This window comes from Ictidomys tridecemlineatus, chromosome 11, assembly GCF_052094955.1.
Source record: "Ictidomys tridecemlineatus isolate mIctTri1 chromosome 11, mIctTri1.hap1, whole genome shotgun sequence".
NCBI lineage: Eukaryota > Metazoa > Chordata > Mammalia > Rodentia > Sciuridae > Ictidomys > Ictidomys tridecemlineatus.
The window spans coordinates 104,437,048-104,463,737 of record NC_135487.1 but is presented as its reverse complement, the minus strand read 5'-3'; the positions used below and the strand labels follow the sequence as shown (position 1 = coordinate 104,463,737).

Below are 26,690 nucleotides of genomic sequence, written 5' to 3'. Positions count from 1 at the left end.
GGATCCTTGATATTCCTTAGCAATACTTAAAATTCTGCATTAACTTCTTAATTTTGTCATTACTCAGTGGGTTATACAGGGGACAAACAAGGTGCATAGACAGTCAGTCCTTGTACTGTGCTCAGATTGGCTCTAATGAACAATTGATAAATTTGGTATCAATCTGGATGTAGGTGAGCCCATATTGACAACATGAATAGGAAATTAATGAGAAATTTCTCTTTCCTGATACCTCAGAATTCCTCTTACCCCAGAAGCCATGATTTACTTCATGGTCACACATTTCCTTGTTTTCTTCTGCTTCCAAATGTTTGCCATGCGACTAGTCCCGTTGCTGTCTCCAAAATCTCAAGCCAAGCATGGTTATTTTAAATTCCACATTTAATGGAGTTTAAATTTCCTTGGAGTCTATTTCTACTACTCTTACTGATTTATTTTAGTATGAGCAGTTATTTTATATTGAATGTCAAATATTCTGCCTAGAAAAATATCAGTTCAGGGTGTCAATGTTATTATTTTCAAAGATGATTTACTTCTGTCTCCTGCATGCAAGAAGGGTAGAAGCAAATTATTTTAGTGCAATTAGGAATTGAGTTAATGCAAAGCTGGATTTCAGATGCTTTTGAGAGCTCATCTATTTCTTGTTTATCTTCATTTCCAGGGTTTATCTCTTTAGAGTTCTAACTACAATTCTAGGGTATTTTCCAATCTCTCCCTCTCCATAGCCAGCCTAATTTTTTCCCCAGGTCTCAAATCATCTGTCCAAAGCTCTGCTCAAATACTCTGTTTCTCAGCCAGCTTTTTAATTAGCAAATGACAAAGAGAACGACTCACCCCTCAATGAAGTTTGATATGGTTTTTGATTTAGGCCCTGCATTTTTTTCTTCCTTAATATCTCTGATAACTTGAAACATGTTTATTTATATTTCCAGCTTTTCTACCCAGGTTTTCTTGGCTAGGAGATTAGTCTGAAATAGATCAGTCTATCAATGTAGAAACTGGTTGCCATATGTATCTTCAGGATACTTTATGAGATGTCTCCTGTCATTAATGATGAAAACACTATTTTTAAAAAACACTGAGAACCTAGAAATATTAATATTACCTAAAATATTAATGAAAGTGAAAATTATAAAATCAATTTAAACATCTCTTTACATTCTATTTACCATTGGTATTGCCATAATCATAATTTGAGAGAAGAATGCTTGGAGTAAACTGAACAATAACTTTGAGATTCTATCTTTAGTCCTTTTACTTTTGGCTCCTCCTAACATTTTTCTATATTACTGGTCTCTCTATATTATCTTTGAAAAAAATTGTGTACTAATATATATAAGTACTTCCAAAAGGTTTTGTAGAGACCAGCAGGACATTTTAAATGTTATATGGTATATGAAACAATTCTTATATATAACTAGACAGTGCATTGCAGGATGTTTAGCCTCCCTGACCTTGATAATTCTTAAACAAAAATGCTTTCTCCAACTGGAAGAAATGATTTTTCTTTTTGTACCAGGGATTGAACCCAGGAGCCCTTAACCACTGAGCCACATACCCAGAGATATGGGATCTTGTTAAGTTGCTTAGGACTTCACTAAGTTGCTGAAGCTGGCTTTGAACTCACAGTCTTCCTGCTTCAGCCTCCCACTGCTGAGATTAAAGGTGTATGTCATGGTTGAAAGAAAGGATTTTGACTGTTCTAATTACAAAGAGATGATAAATGTTTGAGGCCAAACATGTGCTTTTTCTGATTTGCATATTACACTGTGTAAAAATGTACTGAAACATCACATGGTAATCCATAAATATGCAGAATTATTATGTGCCTAATTAAAACATAAAAAATATTTTAAATGCAAACCATAAATTAGTGCTTCCACAATTTTCCAAAATACACTATAGGTATCACTTTGTGGGGGAACCTTTATTAGATCTGTAAAATTCAGAATTTTATAGATTATAAATTAATGAAGATACTGCTAACCCAGAGTGTGTGTGGATCCCAGGTCATCCTTAAGGGGCCAAAGGGCAGTGTGAACTGGTTACATTATGTCTCCTGTTACCTCCCAAACCTGGATAACTCCTAAGGCCAACTTAAAATACACTAAAACAAGTTAGTGTTAATATCCAAGACAAGGTGAAGAAGTCAACAACAAATAGACTGACGTTTTTTCATGGGTTAGGATGGATGGGGTGCTCATAAGCTAGATGGACATTATCTTCAGTAATGACCACCTCTTGAGTGATCAACTACAAAGTACCAGGCAATGCATTGATATGATCCTATCACCTTAATCCTTTCAGTATCCCTACAAAAAGGTAATATCAGTCCCAATTTAGAGATAAGCAAAAGGGGTTTCAAATTAAAGGACTGCCCAGGATTTTTAAAAAAAATATTAAGCATTTCTATGATTCCACTGTACTCTTTTCCACTCAGAGCCATCAGTCTTTTAAAAAAATACTCAAGCTGGTCTCCATTTTCTCCACCCCACCTCAATTCACAATATCCCCAACCTCCTCCTCTTCCCCCACCCCAGGAGGTAGGAGGGGCAACCTGATTCGAAGGGGCTGAAAAAATAGAAAAACGGGCCAAGAGGAACCTGGTAAGGAACTAGATCTCAGCTCAACTCCCCCTGGCAGGCCCCTGCCCAATTTAGAGAAGTTCAAACCACGAACTTCCTTCCATCCTTGAAGTTCAAACTGAACCCGATATCTACCTCTTCAGCAGTGCATTCCTCCTGACAGTTTCCAAACCCTTTGCCACACCCCTTGCCCACTCAGCCCCTCCAGCTGGGCATCTAACAGACCTCCTACCCCTGGCCCAGCTGCTGAACTCACTGCCCTCTGGGTTCTCTGCCCAGAGGTGCAGACTCTCACCTCCTGCTCAGCACTGCCACTTGCTGGCAGCCAGGATCCTGAACCTCCTCCCAACCTCCACAGCTGGGCCAGGCTAGTGCCTCTGTTCCCTTGACTACACAATACACAGTGCTACAGGAACCCTGGGAGATGTGCTCCAGCAGAGCTGGTGAGGAGGCATGCCCAGGAGTCCAGAGCACAGGGAAGGAAAAGGCTGGTGAGGCTGGAAGGCTGGAGGGGAGGGAAGTGCAGTGGCCCCTAGGGGGAGATTGGTCTGTTTTTTGTGAGAACTCCTTGGGGCCCAGGGCTCTGTTCTACTGTCTGAACTCTCCTCTCCTCCACAGCTTGCAGAGGTCCAGTGCCTTCCCTAACCTGGAGTTTGTCTTTCTTGATTTTCAGAGAGGCCCAATAAAAACTCCTTTGGATCATGCCAACCCAGGAGGCTCTTTCCTGACTTCTATCCCTCAAATCGGATGGGGAACGACTTTCTCCCTCTTAGGGGATTTCCTGACACAGGGCCTGGAAGTTACATGACAGATGTGAGTATTCACTTTCCCTTTCAAGGATCTGTTTCCTGGATGTGGAAGGGAGACCCAAGTCCCCTGGAAAACAAACGCTAGGCTTTGTGATCTTCTGGGTCAGAGCATGAGAAAGTGCCTAGTGGGCAACCAGCTGTCCCAGCCAATACAGAGAGTAAAGGACCATGGTTCCACCCAAGACAAGCAAGCCTTGTCTCCATATGGTCCCACTCCATCCCCACCTCAAAGGCTCTGAGCCAAGGCCAGTTCCTTCCCACTGGTCCTACCTTCAGACTGCCAGGTGCAACTGGAACAGGTTCAGACCTATGAGATTCAGAGGATGGAATTTATTAGAATACACAAAGATGTCATTTATTCTACCTGTCCAACCACATCCCTCTTTTAATCAGCTTTTTCCTTGCTGCTACCAAAAGACCTGATAAGAGCAATTTTAAGGAGGAAAAGTTTATTTTGGGGCTCATGGTTTCAGAGGTCTCAGCTTCATTCCTTGGGGCCTGAGGGGAGGCAGAACATCTGGTGGAAGAAAGCAGCTCAGAACATGAGGGTCAGGAAGCAGAGAGAAAGCTCTGCTCATAAGAACATAACATGAACCCCAAAGCACACCCCAGGGACCCACTTCCTCTAGGCACACCCTATCTGCCTAGAGTTGTCACCAAGTTAATCTCTATGCTGGGGAGGGGAATTAAAGTGCTGATTAGCTCAAGACTCTTGGAACAAAATCATCTCACCTCTCAACTTTCCTGCATTGTCTCATACATGAGCTTTTGGGGGACATCTCACATCTAAACTATGACACAACCTCTTGCAAAATTACATGTATGATTTATGTGATTATTGTGTGGTATTGACCTTGAAGGAGTCAAGAGAGACAGAGCAATGTCTTACAGAGTAGTTCAGATGAAGGCTGTTCACTGTGGTATTAATGTTATTCTTTAATCCTTCTCTCTTTTTATTCATATATTACTACTTGAAGTCCTATGGCTTGGCATACAATTTAACCAAGATTCCAACTAGTACAAAAGGATACACTCTTGGAGCCAGAACAGCTATGAGGTTTAAGCCAGTCAACAAGGTAAAATGCTGGGATTTTATGATGATCCATGTGACTGAATGAAAAGTTTGGCATTAGCTTTGCAGAAGTTGTGTGTATACTGGGAAGAGCAAAAACAGTTCACTGAGCAAACAGTCCCAACAAAGGATTTTAGTGCTGAGATGAATGAGGTCAAAATACATTTATATATATAGTTATATAGAGATATATATATATACACATCATATTATCCTATCAGTTAAAAAACAGGTTCCAATGTTTCTATCCTTTTGTGAGATTGGATTTTAAATCTAATCTTTATTAAAGGATCCTAATCTCTTTCTCTCACTCTCTCCCTCCCTCTCCTTGTCTTTCTTTCTTTCTCTCATGAAGTGGGTGGGGATGGAACCCAGGGACTCACTAGGCAAGTACACCACCACTGAGCTACATCCTTGGATCAAGAATCCTAATCTCTGATTGGATGTTTACTTTCATGGAAACTCAAGAGACACTGGCTCTCAAATTTTCTCAGTGGGACCAGGGGCATAGTGACTGCAAAAGTTGTCTTGGTTCCCTGCTCAGCCTAGGTTTATTACTACAACCTATACATCCAGCATGACTGACTCACATCTATAGCTTGGTTTTCTATCCATATAAGCCTATTTGTATATCTTGAAATGGCTGAACCATACCTGATCTATAAATAGAAAAAGGAGAGTTGAGGGTTTTTGAAATGAAAGCATTTCTGTGTAGGTGTGTCTCCCTTTAACACATTGAATTTTTTTCTTGGTAATAGGAATTGACACTTCACCCAGGCAAGTACCAGAGAGTAGAGAATTGGAAGGAAAAAACAAAGCAAAGTTTTGTTCCATTTAATGTCTTGATGCCTCGATTTCAGAGCTATTCAAAAGACAATTTCCCTGGGTATGTCTCCTCTTTTCTCTAGTATAGTTCTTCAATAAGCAATAGGAAAAGAAGTCCATTAATCAGTGATTATAACGAAACCATCCCACTAAATAAAAAACCGCCCAACTTTAAAGATTTATCCTCTTATTTCCTGGGTCTCTGGCCTTGTGTAATTGCAAAATCACAGTTATTCTTTTGGTCAATATTTACTAATATACCAAAGAGTTTGGGTTTGTTTGTTTGTTTATTTTTGTTTTGTTTTCCCAGTACTGAGGCCCCATTTACTTTTTTATTTTGAGACAGAATTTCACTAAATCACCTAGGCTGACCTCAGACTTGTAGTCCTCCTGCCTCAGCCTCCTGAGTCACTGATATGACAGATCTGCGCCATGACACCTGGCTACTTTTTAGGTTGTACTTTGTAGGTTGCAAAGTTCTTGCAGTAAACCCCCCTCACGAGGCTCTGAGCTTGGAGTCTAGAGTCCAAATAGATGAGAAGTAAATACACAAGGAAATACCAATAGTAGTAAAGAAGGTGACCATGTAATTTATCTGTCCATCTATGACACTTCTGAGATTGAAAGGGAAGCAGCCATGAGCTGGGGCTGTTGTGGACAAACCAGGAAGTAGAGTGACCAGGAAAGGTGCTATGAGGAAACTTTAAACAGGATCATGTTGTGAAGGTAGTGGGTGGTTAAAAAGGGATGCTCTGAGCACATCACACCTGATCTGATTTTTGAGTGACAAGATTGAGCCAGCCTGGGAAGACCTGGAGACAGCACACCCTGGACAGAAGAGGTCGGAAGTGCAAAGGCTGTAAATTGGGAGAGAACTTGGTGTGAGGGAAAGAAGAAGAAGGCTAGTATGGCTAGAGGGCAGTGAGCAAGAAGGAAGAGAGAGAGGGAGGAGAGGACTTTGGGGGTCAAGGGGCTTATTCTTAGTGTGTTAGGAAACCACTCGGAATGTATGAAATTGCACAGCAAAGGGTCAGGGTCTGTCTTTTACTGATGAGAAGTCCAAAGATCATACAGTGAAAGTAACTTTTTCAAGTTTGTGTTAAGAAAGTTGAAGGGTTAAATCTTGAGTCTCATGTCCACCACAGTAGAATTAACACCAAAAGATAAAGTTTTTTTTTTTAAATTTTGTATTTTTTCTTTTCAGTTATACATAACTGTAGAATATATTTTGACATATCATAGATACATGGAGCATAACTTCCAATTCTTGTGGTTGTACATGATATGGAGTTACAAAAGTTCATTCTTCTTGATGGCTGAGTAATATTACATATTATATATACCAGATTTTCTTTATCCATTCATCCTATGAAGGGCATCTAGGTTGGTTCCATAGCTTAGCTATTGTGAATTGAGCTGCTATAAACATTGATGAGTCCATGTCACTATATTATGCTGATTTTAAGTCTTCGAAGTATATGCCATGAGTGGGACAACTGGGTCAAATGGTGATTCCATTTGAAGTTTTCTGAGAAATCTCCATACTGCTTTCCAACTTTCAATGCCACCAGCAATGTATGAGTGTACCCTTCCCCCCACATCCTCGCCAATATTTATTATTACTTGTATTCTTGATAATTGCCATTCTGACTAGATTGAGAAGAAATCTCAGTGTAATTTTCAAAAGACAAAGATTGAGGAACCAAGGCAATTCTAAAATAATCCATGGCCAAGAAATTTAATTGGTTCCACTTTCATGTCCCTACATTGCAGATAGATTGTTTCAGGATTTTAACCACCAACTTCAAATGAAAGAACTAATACCATTATCATGGATCTCTTCTAGCAACACCTCTTCTGAGATCTTCTCGTGTCCTGGCTCAGAACACTGAATTGTAGAAATACTTTTTAAAAGCAGCTTTTACCTTAGCTAATAAGAAATACATTAACAAGCAAAATCACCCCACTCTTGCCCAGTGTTAAAAAGTTAATCAGTCCATTGCCTTCTCCCAAGAGGTTAAACCTACTTCAGTGATGGCCTTGCTACCTACTAGTGGAGTTCGTCCTATGCCACTGACTCATTCGACATGGTTTGTATTTTTTTTTTTTTATTTCTAGCCCTGGTGCATACAACCCAGAGAAGAAACCACTTCCAAAAGTTACTTGGCCAATGAAATTTGGATCTCCAGATTGGGCTCAGGTTCCAAGTCTACAGAAAAGAACTCTAAAAGCTGAGGTATTAAGATTGGATTTCTGTAGATCACTCTGTCTAATATGTTCATATATAGCAAGGGTCAATAACCAGAAGCTTGTAAATGAAGTTCATGATCCCCTGAAATTATATGCACAATTTTGTGTGCATAGAAATATGAGGATCCTTTTGAGAGAGTTACATAGTTTCATTAGATTTTTAACCGTGTATAGGACTGACTTAAAGTCATGTTTTCTTATTTGTTCCTCAAATCATCTCTTGGAGTAGATTCAGGAGAAATATCCCTTTAAGACAATGGATGATACTGGAACCCAGGAAGATTGATTCATACAGGTCCTACAACTGGACTCTTAATGCAGTGCTCTTTCTGACATAAAGTTGAGTGTTAAATGACTGGAGGGCTATAGAGCACTCTGGTTAAGAGCACAGACTCTGGGGATAATACTTCCTGAGTTCAAATACCAGCTCCTGTGTAGACTTGCTATGTGATCTTAGGCAAGCCCTTTAACTTTTCTAAGCATCTGTTTTCTTACCTTTAAAATGAAATAACAGAGTTGATCTGATATGGTTGTAAAGATTAATAATGGAAAGAATGTAGAAAAGCATTTAACACAGTAACGATAACATATGTTTCCATCCATGTTAGCTATCACTATATACTTCTTGAAATATAGTTCTTTCCTAGTGGAATTTAGGATTAATTCCACAAATATGTACTAAATGCCTAATATATTAATACATTTGTGCTAAGACATATAGGTAACATTCAAGAATTAGACATATAATCTGTGTCTTCAAGAAGCCAAGCAACTTTTTTTTTATCATAGTAAGATGATAAATGGTAGATGTGCACAAATGTTGAGAAAATGACTAAAGCTGGATTACTAGAAACTGGGGTTTACCTGGGCCATACAGCTAGAATGCATGCTTCTATTTTGCATGCAAGGTCCTGAGTTCAATCCCCAGTGCCACACACACACACAGAAAGGCAGAGGATTCTCATTAGAACATTGTCTTTCATTGCAGCTGTCCACAGACAAAGAATTTAGAAAGCATCGGAACCGAGTTGCTTACTTAAGCCTGTTTTACGATTGAGAAGTGATCACTTCCTTCACATGCTTCTCCAGATCACAGACTCTTCAGAATAGAGGATAGAGCTGCTCTTGGTCTCATCACCACGGCCCTCATGTCTTTCAGCCCCGGGCCCAGAACGCGTTAAGGGGCTCACAACTGAGTTTTGTGAGCATAAAACTGGTTCCAAGTGTTCTTTCTCCTGCTGCTGGTTTATGATCTGTGGATTCCTGGTGGGTGTTCAGGTGGATGGTTTCATTTGAGTGAAAGATTCTTGGGCCCTTGCCCTTTATTCACAATTCCCAGGGACCAGCCTTATATGTTCTATAACTAGCTCTGGTAATATGTAGCTGTTGGCCTACATGTATCAAGAGCTTGGATGGGATGTGGGCTTGCTAGACATGGAGGATGCCTAAAAGTGGGTTAAAACATTCCTGATTTAGGAACTCTTCCAAGCTTTAGTGTGGAGTAGGAAGACCCTGAGTAGGTTGCCTTTCCTAGACTAACATAAAACACAGAGAACCAAAAATTCCCCTTCCCACTACATCATCTATTTAATCTGTTGGTCAACATATATATTTCGGTCATGACTCCATGTCAGTCAGTGGTAGGCACTGGAACATATTGAGATTCAACTTACACTAAGTTGATTATACAGTGAAAGTAATTTTTCAAGTTTGTGTTAAGAAAGTTGAAGTGTTGAAACTTGACCCCCCTAGTTCCTTGAGGCTGGCCAGAAGTCTGAGACCTCCCCAGGTTGACTGCCCTTCAGTCTGAATGACCTCTGGAGCCTGATAGCTAGCCCAAGGGTATAAAGATCACAAAGCAGCAGCCATGTATAAAGTACTTACCTAGACACTCTGGTGTGGTAGATAGCCTTCTGAATTTTCAACATTAACTCTCAAGAATGTAATTTTTTTTCATTAATGGAATTAAGTGTGGCCTATTTTATCTTTTGTTTTTCCCCAGTGTAAGGTGCTGGGGATTGAACCCGTGGACTCTTTACCAGTGAGCTACATCCCCCACCTTTTTTGTGTTTATTTTGAGACAAGTTCTCACAAAGTTGCTGATGTTGGCCTTGAATTTACAATCTTCCTGCCTCAGCCCTCCCAAGTCACTGGGATTGCAGATATGTGCCACCACTCCCAGCTGTCTAGCTTAGTTTTTGATGAGTGGGTCCTTTTGTATCACTTACCTGGTAGTAATTATCCCCAAAACTCTGAAAGGGTCTGGATTTCAAAGAGTGAGAAGCTGATAGTGGCCACAGGAAAGTTCCAGCCCACTACAACCCTGAGAGCCACCCCACACAAGGGTTAGCTGGGGACAAGGATAGACAACAACCTCCTGGTGAATGACCTTGGAGAAGCCTAGGTCCAGAAGTGTGGGAGACCACCCTTACACGTGACTGAGTCACACTCCCTGGCTGGGTGCTGAGGCACTCAGTTGCAGAAATGTGGCAGAGCTTTCCCCACCCTTCTTGGGTCTGAGGGTCAGTGTCTGGTGCATGGGTGTGTCTTGCTGCAGCCCCATGGGTGGAGCTATGCTCACTTGTTCCTTTGTAATATAACCCCTTGCCCTGTTAAGGATAGAATCTTCCATGGAAGTGCCTTGTGTGTGTCCCCTTCTCTTACTGTGCCCTTGGGTGTGGCCTTAACCAGGTGTCAGTCAACCTGCTGACAGAGGAATCATGAAGATAACTCAGCCCCCTGAAACCTGACCCCTTGCCTCATTTAAATAACTTCTCCTCAATAGCTATTCCCCTTCTGGTACTATACCCAAAAGACCTAAAAAGAGCATATTACAGGGTCATAGTCACATCAATGTTTATAGCAGCACAATTCACAATAGGTAGACTGTGGAACCAACCTAGATGCTCTTCAATAGATGAATGGATAAAAAAAATGTGGCATTTATACACTAAAAAATAACAAGATCATGGCATTTGCAGGGAAATGGATGGCATTAGAGCAGATTATCCTAAGTGAAGTTAGCCAATCACTAAAAAACAATTGCCGAATGTCTTCTCTGATATAAGGGGGATTGACTCAAAAATGGGATAGGGAGAAAGAGCATGAGAAAAAGATTACCACTAAATAGGGAAGAGAGATGGGAGGGAAAAGGAGGGAGAAGGGGAATTGCATGGAAGATGGAAGGAGACCCTCATCGTTTTACAGAATACATGTATGATATTGTGAGGAGGAAAAAAAAAAAAGAAGTGTGTCACATTAGATTGGGTAGACAGAGGGGAGGGTAGGGGAAGGGGGGATAGAAAGGGCAACAGAATAAAATAGACATTATTATGGCTATGTAAAAAGGTGACTGTATGATCAATATGATTCTGCAACCTGTACAATCTGAAAAATGAGAAATTATACCCCATTTGATTCAAATGTATGAATTGTCAAGAGCATTGTATTGCCATGTGCAGCTAACAAAAATTAAATAAATAAAAGGGGTCAGCGCATGCTCTGGCTCTCTCTGTTCCTGAGGACCCGTAAGGTCAGAGGAGCTGTCATAGCGACCCTAAAGAAAAAAGTATTTGTGTCTCTTGTGTGGTTATTTCCTGCAGCCCAGTTAGCCCAGTTTAACTGGAGTGACCGACCCCTGAGCTTTTTAGTAGAGAGAACAGAAACCCGGCAATTGGCGTCCAACATGGGCCTGAAGGTCTGTGTCTTTAAGCTGCCAGGACAAAAGCTACAAATGCTGGCTCTTAAGGGGACTCCAATTTAAATATTAAAAGTTTAGTGAAGTTGAAAGTTCTCTCCAGAAGTTAAGGGTGCTTAGGATTGCAGAGTATTGTGGGCTGAATTGTAGAAAATAAGTGAATTATACAAAAGGAAAATCTGTGACGTTAAAAATTTTAATATTGGGGTACAATTCTAGAGACTCTAAATTCAGATGATTAATAGGCTGTTGTTGAGTTGAGTCCTCTCCATGGAAAGAGTGCTTTTGTGGATTTTTGAAAATTGTTTTTTATAAATCTTTATAAAATATTTTTTGGGGGCTGGGATTGTGACTCAGAGGTAGTGCTCGCCTGGCATGGGCAGGACCCAGTTCAATCCTCAGCACCACATAAAAATAAAGGCATTGTATGTTCATCTACACCTAAGAAATAAATATTAAAAAAATGCTTTTAAAAAAGTTTTTTGGTCCTTATGTTCTAGAAATTTGTGCTAGGAGAATGAGAAAAGGGGAGAGAAAATGTTGTGATGTTTATCTGGAGAGAAATAAATTTCAGTCTTCTATTGTTTTTGTCAATACTCAGAAAGTTTGTACTGACTTCTTTGCTACTTGATTGTCCTATGAATCAGAATGGCTGTGACTCAGCCGCTGGGGACAAGACTTGACCTGCTGCTTGCTGCTTGCTTTGGGGTCCTAGCCCCAGCGGCCAGCAGTGCTTTTAACCCTTAAATAACTTGACCTTAATGCTGAACCCAGACTGGCTTAAAATCTGATGGTAAAACTGGCATCTGCCGCTAAAAAATTTTGGAGCACCCATGAGCCACAAAAAAAAAGTGCAGGATGCGGGAGTACATGCGCTGCAACTGCAGGTCGCAGAGACAAAGCAAGCTACTACCCTAATAGGATCCTGGCCAGGTGGAGAAAAATGCAGACAAAATCAAACAAAATACTAGCAGCTAGGAAAACTCAGAAAACTTTATCCCCAACAATGGGTAGCAGACTCCATGTTGTTTGCGTCACCATGGTAACCATAGGGTGCCTGGCCAGAGGAGCAGGCTTCCTGGTCCCACCTCCCGCACTTTCGCAGGCTTCTGATTGGTTCTTCCACAGTCACTCAGACAGGACTTCTAGTCCACCTTCCAGCCACTCACCTGTATTTCCTGATTCAGATTGCTATGGGAGCTGCTCAGAGCCTGTATTTCTAAGAATGCCTACCTGTAAATGCTAACAAAAGATATCTTTTTCAGACAAAATTTAATTCCACAGGTTTCTATGTTGCAGCCCTAAATTTAAGTTAGTTCTGAGTTAAATAACCTGACTTTTCTTATAGTTGTGTTACTAAATAATGTTCTAATAATAAGAAATATCAAACATGCTTCTTTATATTTAACTTTAATTTTGGAGGTTATGGGGATGCATTTGCTCACCACAGGAACAAAGCCAGCAATGTTCCTGTGATGACCAAAAAATCCTTATTCTCATTCCTGACTATAAGAAATAAATATGTATACACAGGATCTTATTCAGTTACATCAACTGACGTCACATAAAAGAGTGCACTCCTAGGTAAAAATAAATTGAAATGGATCCAAATATTTTAAGAACCACATAGTTACATAAAGTTCATATGATTATAAGTTATCTCTTTCTTCTTCTTTTTTTTTGAGAGAGAGAGAGAATTTTTAAATATTTATTTTTTAGTTTTCAGCGGACACAACATCTTTGTTTGTATGTGGTGCTAAGGATTGAACCCAGGCCTCTCGCATGCCAGGCGAGCGCGCTACAGCTTGAGCCACATCCCCAGCCCATGTCCTTATTCTTAATATATATTTTTCTAGGTATTCAGATAACCTATATTTGTTAATCTATAAAATAATTAGCACATGTCTAATTGTTTAGTTAATATATATTTGTCTAATTGTTTTTCTTCAACAGAAAACCCATAATTTATGTTTTATTTGTACATTTATCAGATACTCTGCCTTTTCAGTTACAGATATTTGAGATAAATATATTTACTATAAATTTGCTTTTAAGTGAAAATACAATCTTCAAGTAGTTTCTAATTCTCAAAGTTATTGTTCAAACTCATAAAATAATAAAAAATTATAATTATGTCTACAAAATATCTAAGGATTTTAACTCTATTTTCATTAATATTTCTTATCAAAGTACAATAATTTGTTTATAAATTTTAAGGTTTTCAGAAATTGTTCCAAAATATAACCAGAAAACAATTCTAAAAGAAAAAATATGCTTCAACAAAGAGAAAACACACTTTGGATATTGAAAAGAAGAAAAAAATCATCCTTGGGTAAAACAAGGTCTTTATATTCTAGATTTTAGTGATAAAAATATTTCTCTAAATAAAAAGATTTTTATATTATTATCTAAACAGATGATGTAAAAAGTTAGAACAATTAAAGAAGAGATTTATATATACTGGACTGACTATAAAAATTTTAACTGATTAATTCGAGGATATTTTCCTAATTTAACTATACTGATGTGTGAGCTAAGATTTTGTCCATATTTTGACATGATAAGCACCTATTAAAATGTTAAGTTTATTTCCTTAAAGAAAGATCTTTATTGCCTAATAATTCTTGCTGTTTAAGACAGAGATTAATTTTGGTAAATAAATTCACATCATTGATTAAACATTAAGTATATTAAACTGCTAACTTAGATCCCAATTTTGACAATTGTCCTTTAAGATTAAATTTGATTGATTCTAGACGCTAAGATACTGTTCATTTTTACATATTTGTTTATTAAATAATTATAAAAACTTAAAAAAATTAGAACTGAGGTTCTCCAAATTAAAGTCATATGTTAATTTTAAACATTAAAGGTTACAAACTTTAAAAGTTCATTGATATTATGTAAGTTCTCTGACTGGACCTATTATCTATAAAAATATGTTAAGATTTATTATATAATGCTCCCTACACTAAAAGATAACCTTAATCATACTTTTTTAAATGCAATTAAGAGATACATATTTAAAGGATAATATTCTAAAATATAGAGACAGTTTGAGACCTTCTCTCAAAAAGATCGAGGGTTCTTTCTAAATTGTTAGGATGGATCGACTAGTCTATATTGGAAAATTATAATAATCAATAAAAGGTAAATCTATTCTTATCATTTAAATACTTGTACTATTATCTATAACTTAAATTAATGATACTATGACTTAACACCAAGCCTTTACTCAATTTTATTAAATAATGAAAAGGGGGAATACAGGGCCCCAGAGACGCACACTAGATTTTACAAATATTTTAAAGTTTTTTCTTAAATTGTAATATTGAGAGTCTTAAATTAAATCAAATGTCAAAGGAGAGTTTAAACCAGTCATCATGATAATGACTGAGAAACCTGGCCCAGGAAGGTCAATTTTCAGCTACAGAATTTATAACCATGAAGCTTCACGGAGCTTGTCAGGTAAATAAAGATTATCAAAAGACTTGTATGGACCAATTTTCCAGGTACACCTTTAATGTATCTTGCTATGAGGACTGGAAAGTTCACCCATGAAACTAGATTAATTGTCCTGACTGGAATGGTCAGTTATACCTACATATTGGCTCTATGGTAAACAGACTGTCTGGAAGTGTCTTTTGAGAAAAAGACAGTGTTGAAATAACGGATTCTTCCTCATCCATATGGATGGCAGCTATGGACCAGATGTAAGTAACACCAACTAAGGGCCAGTTCTCTATGAGGGATCGAGTCTTAGCACTGCTCCCCTCTTCATCTATCTGTCTCTCTCAGCTTTGTCACAATATTACTGTTTGTCTGTCTATGGCCTTTCTCCCTCCTTCCTGAAGGCAGCCCCACCAGCCCAGTGCTGTGAGCTGGGCCCTCCATGGAGAAGAAACCTGAGTTTGCTGATCCTAGGGTAAATGCTGGTGTGGAGGCCACAGGGGCATTATCTATCAAGAAGACAGAGAGCCCTCTCGGGAACAATGCCTTGCACACTCCACATCAGCCTGTTTGGCCCCAGAGGATGGCTGATTAGTCAAAGACTGGTAAGATTCCTCAAGGGAGGGACAACCTAAGACAGGCACAGTTGCAGAGGGGCCATTAGGAGAAAGCTTGGGGGCCAACAGAGGTGAGGCACAGAACCTCACCCCCCACCTGTGCAAAGACCTAATTCTTCTCCCCTTCCGAGAGAGGTCTCCTGCCCCATGGCTGCTTTGCTCCCCACGTCCAGCTCAGATCAGAACCCTAGTGACAGAGACCTAGTCAACAGTGGCTGCCTGCTCACCACAGCAGGAGACAACTGCAGCTACAAAAATGGGCCATGTCTGGATGCTTTTCTCTTTCTTGGTTTTTCTATTCTTTTTCCCCTATGCTTTTCCCTTTTCCTCTCTTCTCTCATCAGGGTTCTCCTTTGACAATAAATTTAATAAAGGGGAGAAAATGTTAGAATAGCCTTCAGTTGCAACTAACAGCTACGAGCACTTAGAGTTTCCTCACAGTGTGATTACATTAGGCAGAAGATGACTGGCTTATGGATATTATCTTGCTTATGTAGATTGACAGGCACGCCCACTTGTGTGCATTCCAAAATGAAACCGAGCTACTGAACATTGACTTGAGGTTTGTCACCTCAGTTCCCGTGACTGAGGTAGCCAAAGTAGCCGAGCAACAAATTGACCACACCAGTGACAGAAACGTATGTGAGATAGCAGATAAAAAACCCAAGCCAGCCAATTATGCTGGGCTTTAGTGACTAAGACTACATTTACCTATATGGACAATTGTTGGAAAGATTATTAAAATAGATTTTTCCAAGAGTATTTATATTACTTACAGACCTAATTAACTCACTAAATGTGAGAGTTAAAAAAAATGATAAATACCCTGTAGCCTATAAGAATACAACTTACTGTATCATTGGTTATTGCCAGCTAATATTTCAGAACTATAATATGCAAAAGTTAATATTCAGGCTTTAAAACAGGTGTATGTCAATTAACCAGACCTAGGCAAACTTCTGGTCTCATAATCCCTGAAGTGACTACTTTAAATATTATTCCTTGCTTATACAATTGCAGCCTTTGTGGCTATGTCTTGAAACTTACAATGTATGAATTTTCTTAATGTTTGACTTAAATTTCTTCCAAAATCCTTCCTGGTCAATAAGTTGCTGATGGAAGGATGAGAACTAAGTAATGATGTTTTAGAAGACAATGTAATAAAAATGTGAGTGAGCCCTTTGCTCTATGGTTTATGGAGAGGACTAAATGCCATGGCAATGAAAATGTCTGGTACTATGGCCAAACACAATGCGTCCCAATAAGATTGGGAAAAGATTAAAATCTTCTGATGAGTGTTTGGCGAAGTAATAATAATCCGGATTACTGTGTTGATTGTGTTATGAAGATGATATGTTTTCTACTAATTGTGTTGTGAAGATGATAGGTTTTCTACTAATTCTTTTTGTGTTTCAGTAGCAGATTGTGATGACCTTGGACCAAGAATCAAGTGACTTAAAGAATTTCCCAGTTGCATTCCCTCTCTCTCTCTCTCTCTCTCTCTCTCTATCTATCTATCTATCTATCTATCTATATATATATATATATATATATATATATATATATATATATATATGGGGAATATGTGGGAGACCAACCTTACACATGACTGAGTCACACTACCTGGCTGGGTACTAGGAGCTCAGTAGCAGAAATGTGGCAGAGCTTTCCCCACCCTTCTTGGGTCTGAGGGTCAGTGTCTCATGCATGGGTGTGTCTTGTGACAGCCCCATGGGTGAAGCTACGCTCACCTGTTCCTTTGTAATATAACCCCTTGCCCTGTTTAGGATAGAATCTTTCATGGAAGTTTCTTGTGTGTGTGTCCCCTTCTCTTATTGTTCTCTTGGGTGTGGCCTACCCAGGTGTCAGTCAACCTGCTGACTGTGGACATCATGAAGATAGACTCAGCCCCCTGAAACCTGACCCCTTGCCTCATTTAAATAACTTCTCCTCAATAAAAGTGGTCAGCACGTGCTCTCACTCTCTCTCTTCCTGCAGACCCTTAAGGTCATAGGAGCTGTCACAGACCTCAAAGAAAAAGGTATTTGTGTCTCTTTTGTGGTTGTTTAATGCAGCCCAATTAGCCCAGTTTAACTGGAGTGACCCCTGAGCCTTTTAGTCTCGTGAACAGAAACCCAGCACAGAAGAGCCAAGGTCTTCTGAAATCACAGTGGTAAGAGTCAGAAAAGTATCTATAGGAAACCAAATTGGAATGTTAAGGATACCTGAGGCTTCAACATCTTTTAATCTGATGATTGGATTATTTCTCTTAACCTGTGGAGAAGAGTTGATGACTTGAGTGTCAGGATGAACTCTTACCACCCCTCCCACATGCTTCCCTCCTTTTCTCCTGTGGATCCATATATTTACATGCAGGTGGATTCAGAGACAATAATTTAGCACTTGTCATTGTTTCTAATCCAAGATCTTTTGCCCCTTCTTAGGAATTTATTGACAGCAGGATGGAACATCTTTCCCACTGCTTGGTCCATATGCTCAAAGCTTTTCCCAGGGAAGGAAACTCTCTTTCCTAAAATAGTAATCTAGTGCTGGGGGTGTAATTCAGTGGTGGAGCACTTGCCTAGCATGGGCAAGGCCCTGGGTTCAATCCCCAGCACCCCCCCACACACACACATACAAAGAAAGAAAGAGTAAAAAACACATCCTGTTAAATAATAAAATAGTAATCTGACTTGATCAAAAATAAATTGTAACAGAACTTCAGTTAATCTTCAGGGTCTTCTAAAATGCTAAACTATTAAGAAATGGCATAAATACTTAAGAAAAAAATATTATGAGACCTGGAAGTGTAGCTCAGTAGGAGAGTGCTTACCTAGCATGTGCAAGTGTGGGGATCTCCAGGACCCCAAAAGGAAATAAATAAATAAATAAAACCAGTACCAAAGACAAAACATAGTGGACCATATGTATTTTATATCTGGATTTGTTCAAGAGGCTTACAAAATTTTGGGGGGTTCATTTAGTAAAATCATAGTGAAGTAGAGTTTCCAATGTAACAGAGATTGATATAACATTGAGACTGCATGAAATCCTGGAGGAGGTAGCTTTACGTGCAGCACAAGAGAATCTGTGACAAAGTGGAATTTAATGGCCAATTGCAGCAGGATTATAACCATGCACATGTACTAGGAGAGATTCATACTCAGCAAATATTTGGAAATCGATTTAAATCACATTAAAGTCTTCCAGTGTGTTTCACTGTGCTCCGTGACATTTTAAACAGTGTATGATTAAATATTAAATTATATTTAATCATATTTTTCTGCTTTGAGGAAAAAGTAAGTAATAATGAGGTTAGTCTGCCCTTCCTCTGAGCATTTAAAAGCTCAAAACCGCAGGTCTTGTCCCTGAGAAATGCAGGTGTCAGAGCCAGAATTGTAATTTATTCAGTCTTTGTACCTCATAGTGTAGTCCTCAGCGTTGTCCTGGCCAAGCCACTCAGCGCCTTTGGTCTTCCATGCAGGCATTTGTGTTCCACTTCAGAATGTGTGGCTCTGTAGGTGTGGGGTGAAGAAGGGAAAGAGCATGTCACAGACAAATGTCACATTGGAAGAGAAAGAACTGAAATGGGCGGAAAACTAGGAAGAAATGGCAAGGAGATGGAGAAGAGGACATCATGGAAACGACATTAATCTCACATGTTCTTTAGAGGAAATCTCGTCTCATAAAGTGAAGAGACAAATTTATGGGACAAGACAAATTTAAAAACTGATGTCAGGGGCTGGGGATGTGGCTCAAGAGGTAGCGCTCTTGCCTGGCATGCGTGCAGTCTGGGTTCGATCCTCAGCACCACATACAAACAAAGATGTTGTGTCTGCCGAAAACTAAAAAAAACAAAAAATAAAAATTCTCTCTCTTTAAAAAAAAATACTACATATTTGGAAAAAAAAAAAAACTGATGTCAGGTTACAGACGCTGCCATTCTGGCTAATCTGCACCCAGATGCACCCAGGTGGTTCTTCCCTCTGTGGCTCTGGCAAACTGCTTGCCAGTCATTCTGCTTTCAGCACAGGATTCAAGTAAACACAATTAACTCAAGTTGAAAGGGAGATCAGATTATTTGAAGTCCTTCTCTAGCTATTTAAGAGAGAGAGCAGAATAGAATTTAGTATTACTTTGGGGTTATGGAAAAGATGGTGTTTTAAAACCTAAAAGGGAAATGCAACTGATGTGATTCTGCAATCAGTATACATGGTAAACATGGGAGTTCATAACCCACTTGAATCAAATGTATGAAATCAAGACCTTTGTAATGTTTTGAACGACTAATTAAAAAAATTAAAAAAAGGGAAATGCAGATAATTTTTTAATTTCCTAAATAAATATTCTATAGCCATGAAGCTGCTTATGCTACCAGCAATGAGAAACCAAGGTTTAGGGACACCAGAGAAGAGTAGCACAGTGACTTAGAGCATGAAAGAATCTCCCCTGGGGATATAGTTCAGTTGGTAGAGTACCTGCCTCACATGTACAAGGACCTGAGTTTGATCCCCAGCACCAAAAAAAAAAAAAAAAAAAAAAAAAAAAGAATTTCTGCCGATGCATTTTAAGCCACATTAGTTAATTTATGGTAAGCCTAGGAGTTGCCTCCTACATTAAAGGGCCAGATGATTCTGCTTCAGAGACTGGGCACCAGCTGAGGGGTTAGAACCACTTAGGTTGAAGGCTCTCCACAGGTGGGAAACCTTTAACCAACCTTTCTGCAGGGACCCCCTTGCCTTTCCAGTGGTCCATGGCACATTCCTGGGGAAGACAACACACCTTTGTTCATCAACAGTGTCTGATGCATTTGATGACCAAAGTCTAGCAATTGTCCCCCCCAAAGAAAGCCTTAATCCATAAGCAAGACTCTCCCCAAACCCTACCATTTCCCCTCTGCATAAGATTCAAGGCTTTCCTTTCTTACATGATGGTACTAATGCATGTCACCTTGATCTATGAATCCTATGTGTGGTCATTCACTTATCAGCACAGGATTCAAGTAAACACTATTCAGGTTGGAAGGGAGATCCAATTATTTGAAATCCTAGACTTTTGAAATCCTTCTCTAGCTATTTGTAAGAGTATAATAGAATTTACTATTGCTTTGGGGCTAAATGCAGAGGTCTGTTGTGTCCTGTGGATGTGTCCCAGCTACCAAGGTAGTTACAGGTGACATGCTAGTGAAGTTGAGGAGCCCAGAACAAGAGCTAACAGAATCACCAGGGCACTTCCTCATGGATGACTAAGGAGTAAGATATGATAATGGTGGGAAATTCATGATGCCAAGTAGAGCCATGTGGTCCTGTTTCCTGGAGCAAAAGACTAACTGTGGGATGTTAACAGAAACAGGGATCTGTAGGACCACAGGAATCAGGTGAGTAGTTCTACTGTTTTGTCAATAATAATTTACATGATCATACAACTTTTTTTTTTCAAAAGAAATTGCTAATGAGGCTGCCATTATAAGTATTTTCTATGATCTTGAGTCTCATTCCTCCCCACAGTGACCATAGTCTTACCATAGTGACAATTTAAAGGGACCATAACCTTATGCCAGGGCCACCAAGTTCCCAAACTTCTTTGTCATTGAAGGTTAACTTCCCTAATGTTATAGTCACTTAACTATTTGGATGCTCTTCACCACATAGTCTAGGAATCTCTGCTCTAGGACTTGGAGATTCCAAGAGACCCAGTGCACTCCCCAGGGTCTGCAGTTTCATGGGCTGTAGTGCTCCCTCTTCCAGCAGATGTTCTGATAAGCATCCTGGGTGTCCTATTTTTTAGCTGCTTCATCAAACCCCTCCAGCATTTCCTGGAAAGAGGGTAGATTCAAGTGACTGTCTTCATTGTCTGTTTCCTGTAGTAAGCAGCTTTTGGGCTACTTTCAGCACACAGTAATCATCCCTTTGTATAAAAAATATGCCCCGGCATACAAGAATTACAAGTTTTGGTAAAGCATAACTTGGAACAAAGAGATACTGAGAATTAAGTCAGAATTAATGGTAATCCCAAAAGAAGGGGGTCCAGGAACTTTGGGCAGAATTCCTTTTCCTGCCAAGCCCTGTGTGTAGAAGGACTAAGGTCTTTCCTGCCTCAGGGCCTTTGCTGATACAATTTCCACTTCCTCAGAACACCCTTCTCCTTGCTCTCTGTGTTGTTGGTTCCTTTTCATTCATATCACAGCTTAAATATCACTTCCCCTGAGAAGACTTCCTTGACCATCTTATTTGCTTCCATCCTAGCTCTTATCACAACTTGAAAATACTTGAGACTTTTTGGGGTTTGTTTTGGTCTGTATCCTTGATATACTGTAAGGTCCATAAGGGTGGAGATCACGTTTGTCTAGTTCACTGCTCTGTCTACAGTGTGTGCACAGTGCTCCGACTAAATCATGGTAGGTACTCAGGACTTTTGAAGGATTGATTGACATAATGAATGGTTTCTTCTTTCCAACCCAAGGATATCTTCCTTGGTGTTATGCTTTAGATGTGAGGTGTTCCTCAAAAGCTCCTGTGTGAGGCAATGCAAGAAGGTTTAGAGGTGAAATGATTGGGTTATGAAGCTTTAATCCAGTAAATGCATTAATCTCCTGATAGGGATTAACCAGGTGGTAACTGTAGGCAGGTAGGGTGTGGCTGGAGGAGCTGGGTTCCTGGGGGCATGGCTTTTGGGTTTATATTTGTCCTTGTTGAGTAGAGGTGAGTGCGCTCGCTCTCGCTCTCGCTCTCGCGCGCTCTCTCTCTCTCTCTCTCTCTCTCTCTCTCTCTCTCCATTGTTATAGTTAAAGCAACATCCTGGGGTTTCATAAACTGACTTCCAGACCACTCACGTATAATTGAATCCAGCCTTTATGGAAGCACACTGGTGGCGGCTGACCAGAACATAAAGCTGTTCCCCTGATCATCCCTGAACAATTGCAAGGGCACTTCTCATAATCCTGAAAACCACAAAAGGGACATTTGGGGGTCCAGCTAAGGCAAGCAAGCCAGGATACAGAAGTGGGAGAGTGTAGTCAGGCAGCATGAAGCTTAACTAATAACAGTTAGCCCAGTCAACCCAATACAGAAACATAGCCCCATTATCCTAGTTACAGAAACAGTGCTCCATTAGATAGTTCCATGTTCTTAAGGGTTTCTGTAGCAAAAGGAAAAGAATGACTTGCCCCAGCTGTGACCTTTCTATTTGGCATGGTTGTTTTACAAAATGGAGTTACTAAACAATATAGAGTCACTTTGGCTTGACTATCACAGTTGAAACAGAGAAGCTTCTGGGGTCCTAGCCTCTAGGATGGGATCCAGTGTCCTCTATGGCCCAACACTAGTAATGACTCTAAACTATAGCTGTGAGCACCTGTGGTACAGGCAGTAGAGATGGAAAGGATTCAAGAAAGCTTTGCAAACAAGTGGGAGAGTGAGGAGTGGAGAGAAGGGAGGAGAAAGGAGAAGGGACAGGGAGCACCGGAGACGTTGCTGATGTCCCAGTGTTCATCTATCTCATCGGCTCTCAGGACAAAACCTTCCAGTCCTTCTCATGGGTTAACTCTCCAAGAGGCTTCAGATTTATGAGGTGGCCAGCCTTAGACCTGGGTAACACATTGGTTTGCCTTCCCAGCTTAGGGCAGGAAGGAAGCAAGATTGTTATTAACAGCCTTCAGCCACTTGTCTTGCTAAGGGCTTCCTAGTTTCTACCTTTATCTGGAGAGTTTTCACAGCTTCTAAGAATGCTGGACAGCAGTGAGCTAGAGTAAAGAGGAAGTTAATAATGGGCTCCAATCTCCTGGGCCACCTTTTTTTCAGGGCATCTCTAACTTCATGAACCAAATTAGTCTGCAGCTGCACTCTAAGCGCAAACCCTCACTAGTACCTGACTTGGTTATGGGCATTTAAAGGCCTCTTCTAATCTCTGTTATGTCCCTCTCTGCCTCCTACAAGTTCAATTTCTCAAGAATTTAAACCTCGGAGGGGCCATGATGTGGTCCACTGACCCGGACGACTTTGTAATGCCAGATTCATGGGACCCCAATAGACCTTCAGGAGCGGAATCCTATGCAATCACACAAGAGTCTTTATTGCAAGCTGGAGCCTGGACTCACAACCATTTCCCATGCAGCAGTCCCCAAGGAGTGAGCCCCGTTTCTTTTTTTCAGTGAGGATTTATAGGATTTTTAGGTTTACTCTATGTGTTACAACATCACACAGCAATTCATTTCATTCACTGGCAGGAACAAAGTGGGTAGGGGAGATTGGTTAGCACAAGAGGGGGATTCGTTTGAACTGATTGGTTTAATCTGTGAGGGGAGTACGTGCTAAACTACATGGTTTCCCAACATGTTATCAACCACCATAAACTACTGGGGGGTCATCTGGCATCCCAGGTATTTTCCCTGTCTCATGCTGATTGGTGGTTGCTAGGGGTCCTTACCTAGCCTAACTGAGTCAGGGGCACCTGGTGCAGCAGATCTCTCCTGTTATTTACAGACAACTCAGCAAGGTGGCTTTCTGCCTAGGAGTGCTCTGTGGGTTTTTCCAAGGACAAGGATCACGCCCCCTTCCTTGGTCAGGCCTTGAGGTAGAAACTGTTTTCAAAAATGGAGTCACATCATTTTCTCAACTTCACGGGAAAATCCAGCTGCCAGGGTGCCTACCCACTTGTCCCAGCAGTCAAGAGGAACCGTGAAGGTAACAGAGTCTGGGGCTGGGGTAGGAGCTGAGAAACTTGTAAAGGACTATGGAAAAGCTCCCTAAACTCAGCAAGCCAAAACAAATGTTTCCCTGTCGGAGATTTTATTAGCAGGACTACTACAGGGGCCAGTTGCAGAGGAGAAGGGAGTCGAGAGAGAGAGGAGAGGGGAAGTGAGAGAGGAGAGGGGGAAGAGAGAGAGAGGAGGGGGGAAGAGAGAGAGAAGAGGGGGAAGAGAGATAGAGGAGAGGAAAAAGAGAGAGAGGAGGGGGAAAGAGAGAGAGGAGGGGGAAAGAGAGAGGGGAGGGGGGAGAGAGAGGGGAGGGGAAGAGAGAGGGGAGGGGGGAGAGAGAGGAGAGTCAGAGTAAGAGAATGACCAGGATATTGATATTTATGGGCTTAACACAGGATGAGGAGGAGCAAGGCGAGTGGGCTGTTACTTCTTCACTGGCTGAGAGTTTGCGCCACTTCTGGGATTGGAGGTGTGCCATTCAAAGTTCCTGTCATTCACAGGGATTGGAGTGACAGTTTGCGTGTGATTCAGTGCATTATGGACCTGAGCTCCCGGAATAGAAGCACTCCTGGAACCATCTTTATCAACAAAACTAATGTGACTCCATTTTAAAAAATGAATAAATAACAGCATCTTTTACCTCAAGGCCTGTCCTAAGGAAGGGGGTGTGACCCTTGTCCTTGGAAAAACCCACAGAACACTCCTAAGCACCTACCCACCCTGCTGAGTTGTTTATCTGTAAATAACAGGAAAGATCTGAGGTGCCAGGTGTCCCTGACTCAGTTAGGCTATGTGAGGACCCATAGCAACCTCCTAGAAACCTCCAATCAGCATGAGACAGGGAAAATATCTGGGATGCCAGATGACCCCCCAGTAGTTTATGGTGGTTGATAACATGTTGGGAAACCATGTAGTTTAGCACATACACCCTTCGTGGCCTAAACCAATCAGTTCAAAGGAACCCCTCCTTGTATTAACCAATCACCCCTACCCAACTTGTTCCTGCCATTGAATGTGCTAATTAATGTTAAGAGTTGTTTGACTTTCCCTCGGTATGGAATGATTTGCTGTGTGATGTTGTGATGCATAGACTACACTCCCTGGGACCACTCCATAGGAAATGGTTGTGAGTCCAGGCTTGAGCTTGCAATAAGACTCTTGTGTGATTGCATTGGATTCGGCTCCTGGAGGTCTACTGGGGTCCCACAAATCTCACCTAACATCTGGGGGCTTGTCCGGGATCTCCCAGACTCCAGGACCCCCAAACCGGAGACTCTAACACTGGTGAGTCTTGTTTGTTATTCGTGTGTCTGTTATCTGCTTTGTTCTGACTATGGCCCCTAGAATCTGTATTCTGGGCTGGCAACTGGCCTTTCCATAGGGTCGCCAGCTGGGGCTCCTGGGAGATGTCCCAGACCCCAATCTGAGGGGGATACTCCTCCAATCTGGTTGTCTGAGGGGAAGGCCCCAGTTGGATTGGGGCCAGCACCCTGCTTCTGTCATCAGACCCAATCTGAGAGGGATACTCCCCCAATCTGAGGGGGACTTCCGTTTTGTCTGCAATCTGATCTGTGTTTTAGCTTGTTGTCTGTGTCTCTGTTGAGTGTGATGGCATTGTTTTACTTTGGACAGATGCAGTGTCCCAAGTTCTGATCTGCCTTAGATGTGTGGAGGTAACTTTAGCTAAATTTTAGCCTGAAAGTGTCCCTGCTATGCTTCTCCTGCTTCCCTGAAAAGGCCCAAAAGTCAATAGAACCGCCAGCTTTTCTGTTCTCACCTCTTAACCCCTTTGAGCTGTGTGTGTTTTAAAGAACTTTGATAAACTTTGCTCCCCTTTGTTAATCCAGATTAGAGAAGCAATGTTTTCTTTTCTTCCTGTAGTTGGCTTGAGTGCTCCCACTGCAGAGGGAAATACCTGCTGAGGATCTAAGAACTTTGATATCTCCCTTTTTTTTCTCAAAACCCTTTACTCATTATTAAATTGGCATTAATTGGCTTCGAGGACAGGAACCAAACTTTCAGTTACAAATTTTGGCACCCCAGATGGGACTCTAGAGGAGCTCCTGCTTCGCTTTCTTGGGGAAGCATTGCACTCAACAACTGCATGCAGAGGATTAACTTTTTGAGAGCTGACTACTGAAAAGTTAGGAGATATGGAGCTTTCTTGGTGCCTGGGGTCTGATCAAACCAGAGGAACTAATCCTGTAAGTAAAAGGAGGACTCCCAGCAGCTGCCTAGAAACACTTTGTTTCCAGGAAATCCTCCTTCCTTCCCTGCACTGTAAGGATTACTCCACCTGTGTTTATTAATTTAAAAAAAAGAGAATAAAAAGAACACTGAGTGCATTAATGTGTTGATATTATAGATTGTTTCTCGGGAATGATCTTGGTTAAATGTGTGTCTAAAGATGTTTTATTGTAACAATCTGGTATCTGAATGGGTTTTTGAAGCATTGCACAATCTTGCAGTTAGAAGTTTGGTTTAGTTTATGATTTCAGATAATTCATGCCAAAGAACTTAAATACTTAGGATGAAAAACTAAAGAACTCTACTTCCAAGTTACTTCCAAGTTGGCAAGAAACTCCCAATCATTTAGTTTTATTTTTTCACCAATTTTTGAATTGGGTAGCCTGGGAAGATTTCACTAGGTGTACCAGTGCATTAATTTAAGCAAGGATAGTAAATCATGG

The 26,690-nt window shown here is 40.6% G+C and overlaps 1 protein-coding gene and 1 long non-coding RNA gene across 2 annotated transcripts; both read left to right on the top strand.

Annotated features, from left to right (window-relative positions):
- The first annotated feature begins 2,966 nt into the window (after positions 1–2,966).
- Positions 2,967–11,112, top strand: LOC101972718 (ciliary microtubule-associated protein 3). The gene is made up of 6 exons (XM_040287405.2): positions 2,967–3,076; positions 3,259–3,398; positions 4,372–4,470; positions 5,225–5,352; positions 7,410–7,527; positions 8,530–11,112. Exons 1-6 carry the CDS (start codon positions 3,010–3,012, stop codon positions 8,596–8,598), a joined length of 621 nt encoding a protein of 206 aa, XP_040143339.2. The 5' UTR covers positions 2,967–3,009; the 3' UTR covers positions 8,599–11,112.
- A 12,746-nt stretch (positions 11,113–23,858) lies between these two features.
- Positions 23,859–24,645, top strand: LOC144367762 (uncharacterized). Its single transcript, XR_013427273.1, has 2 exons — positions 23,859–23,986; positions 24,501–24,645. It is a non-coding gene; the product is annotated as an uncharacterized LOC144367762 (long non-coding RNA).
- The last annotated feature ends 2,045 nt before the right edge of the window (positions 24,646–26,690 follow it).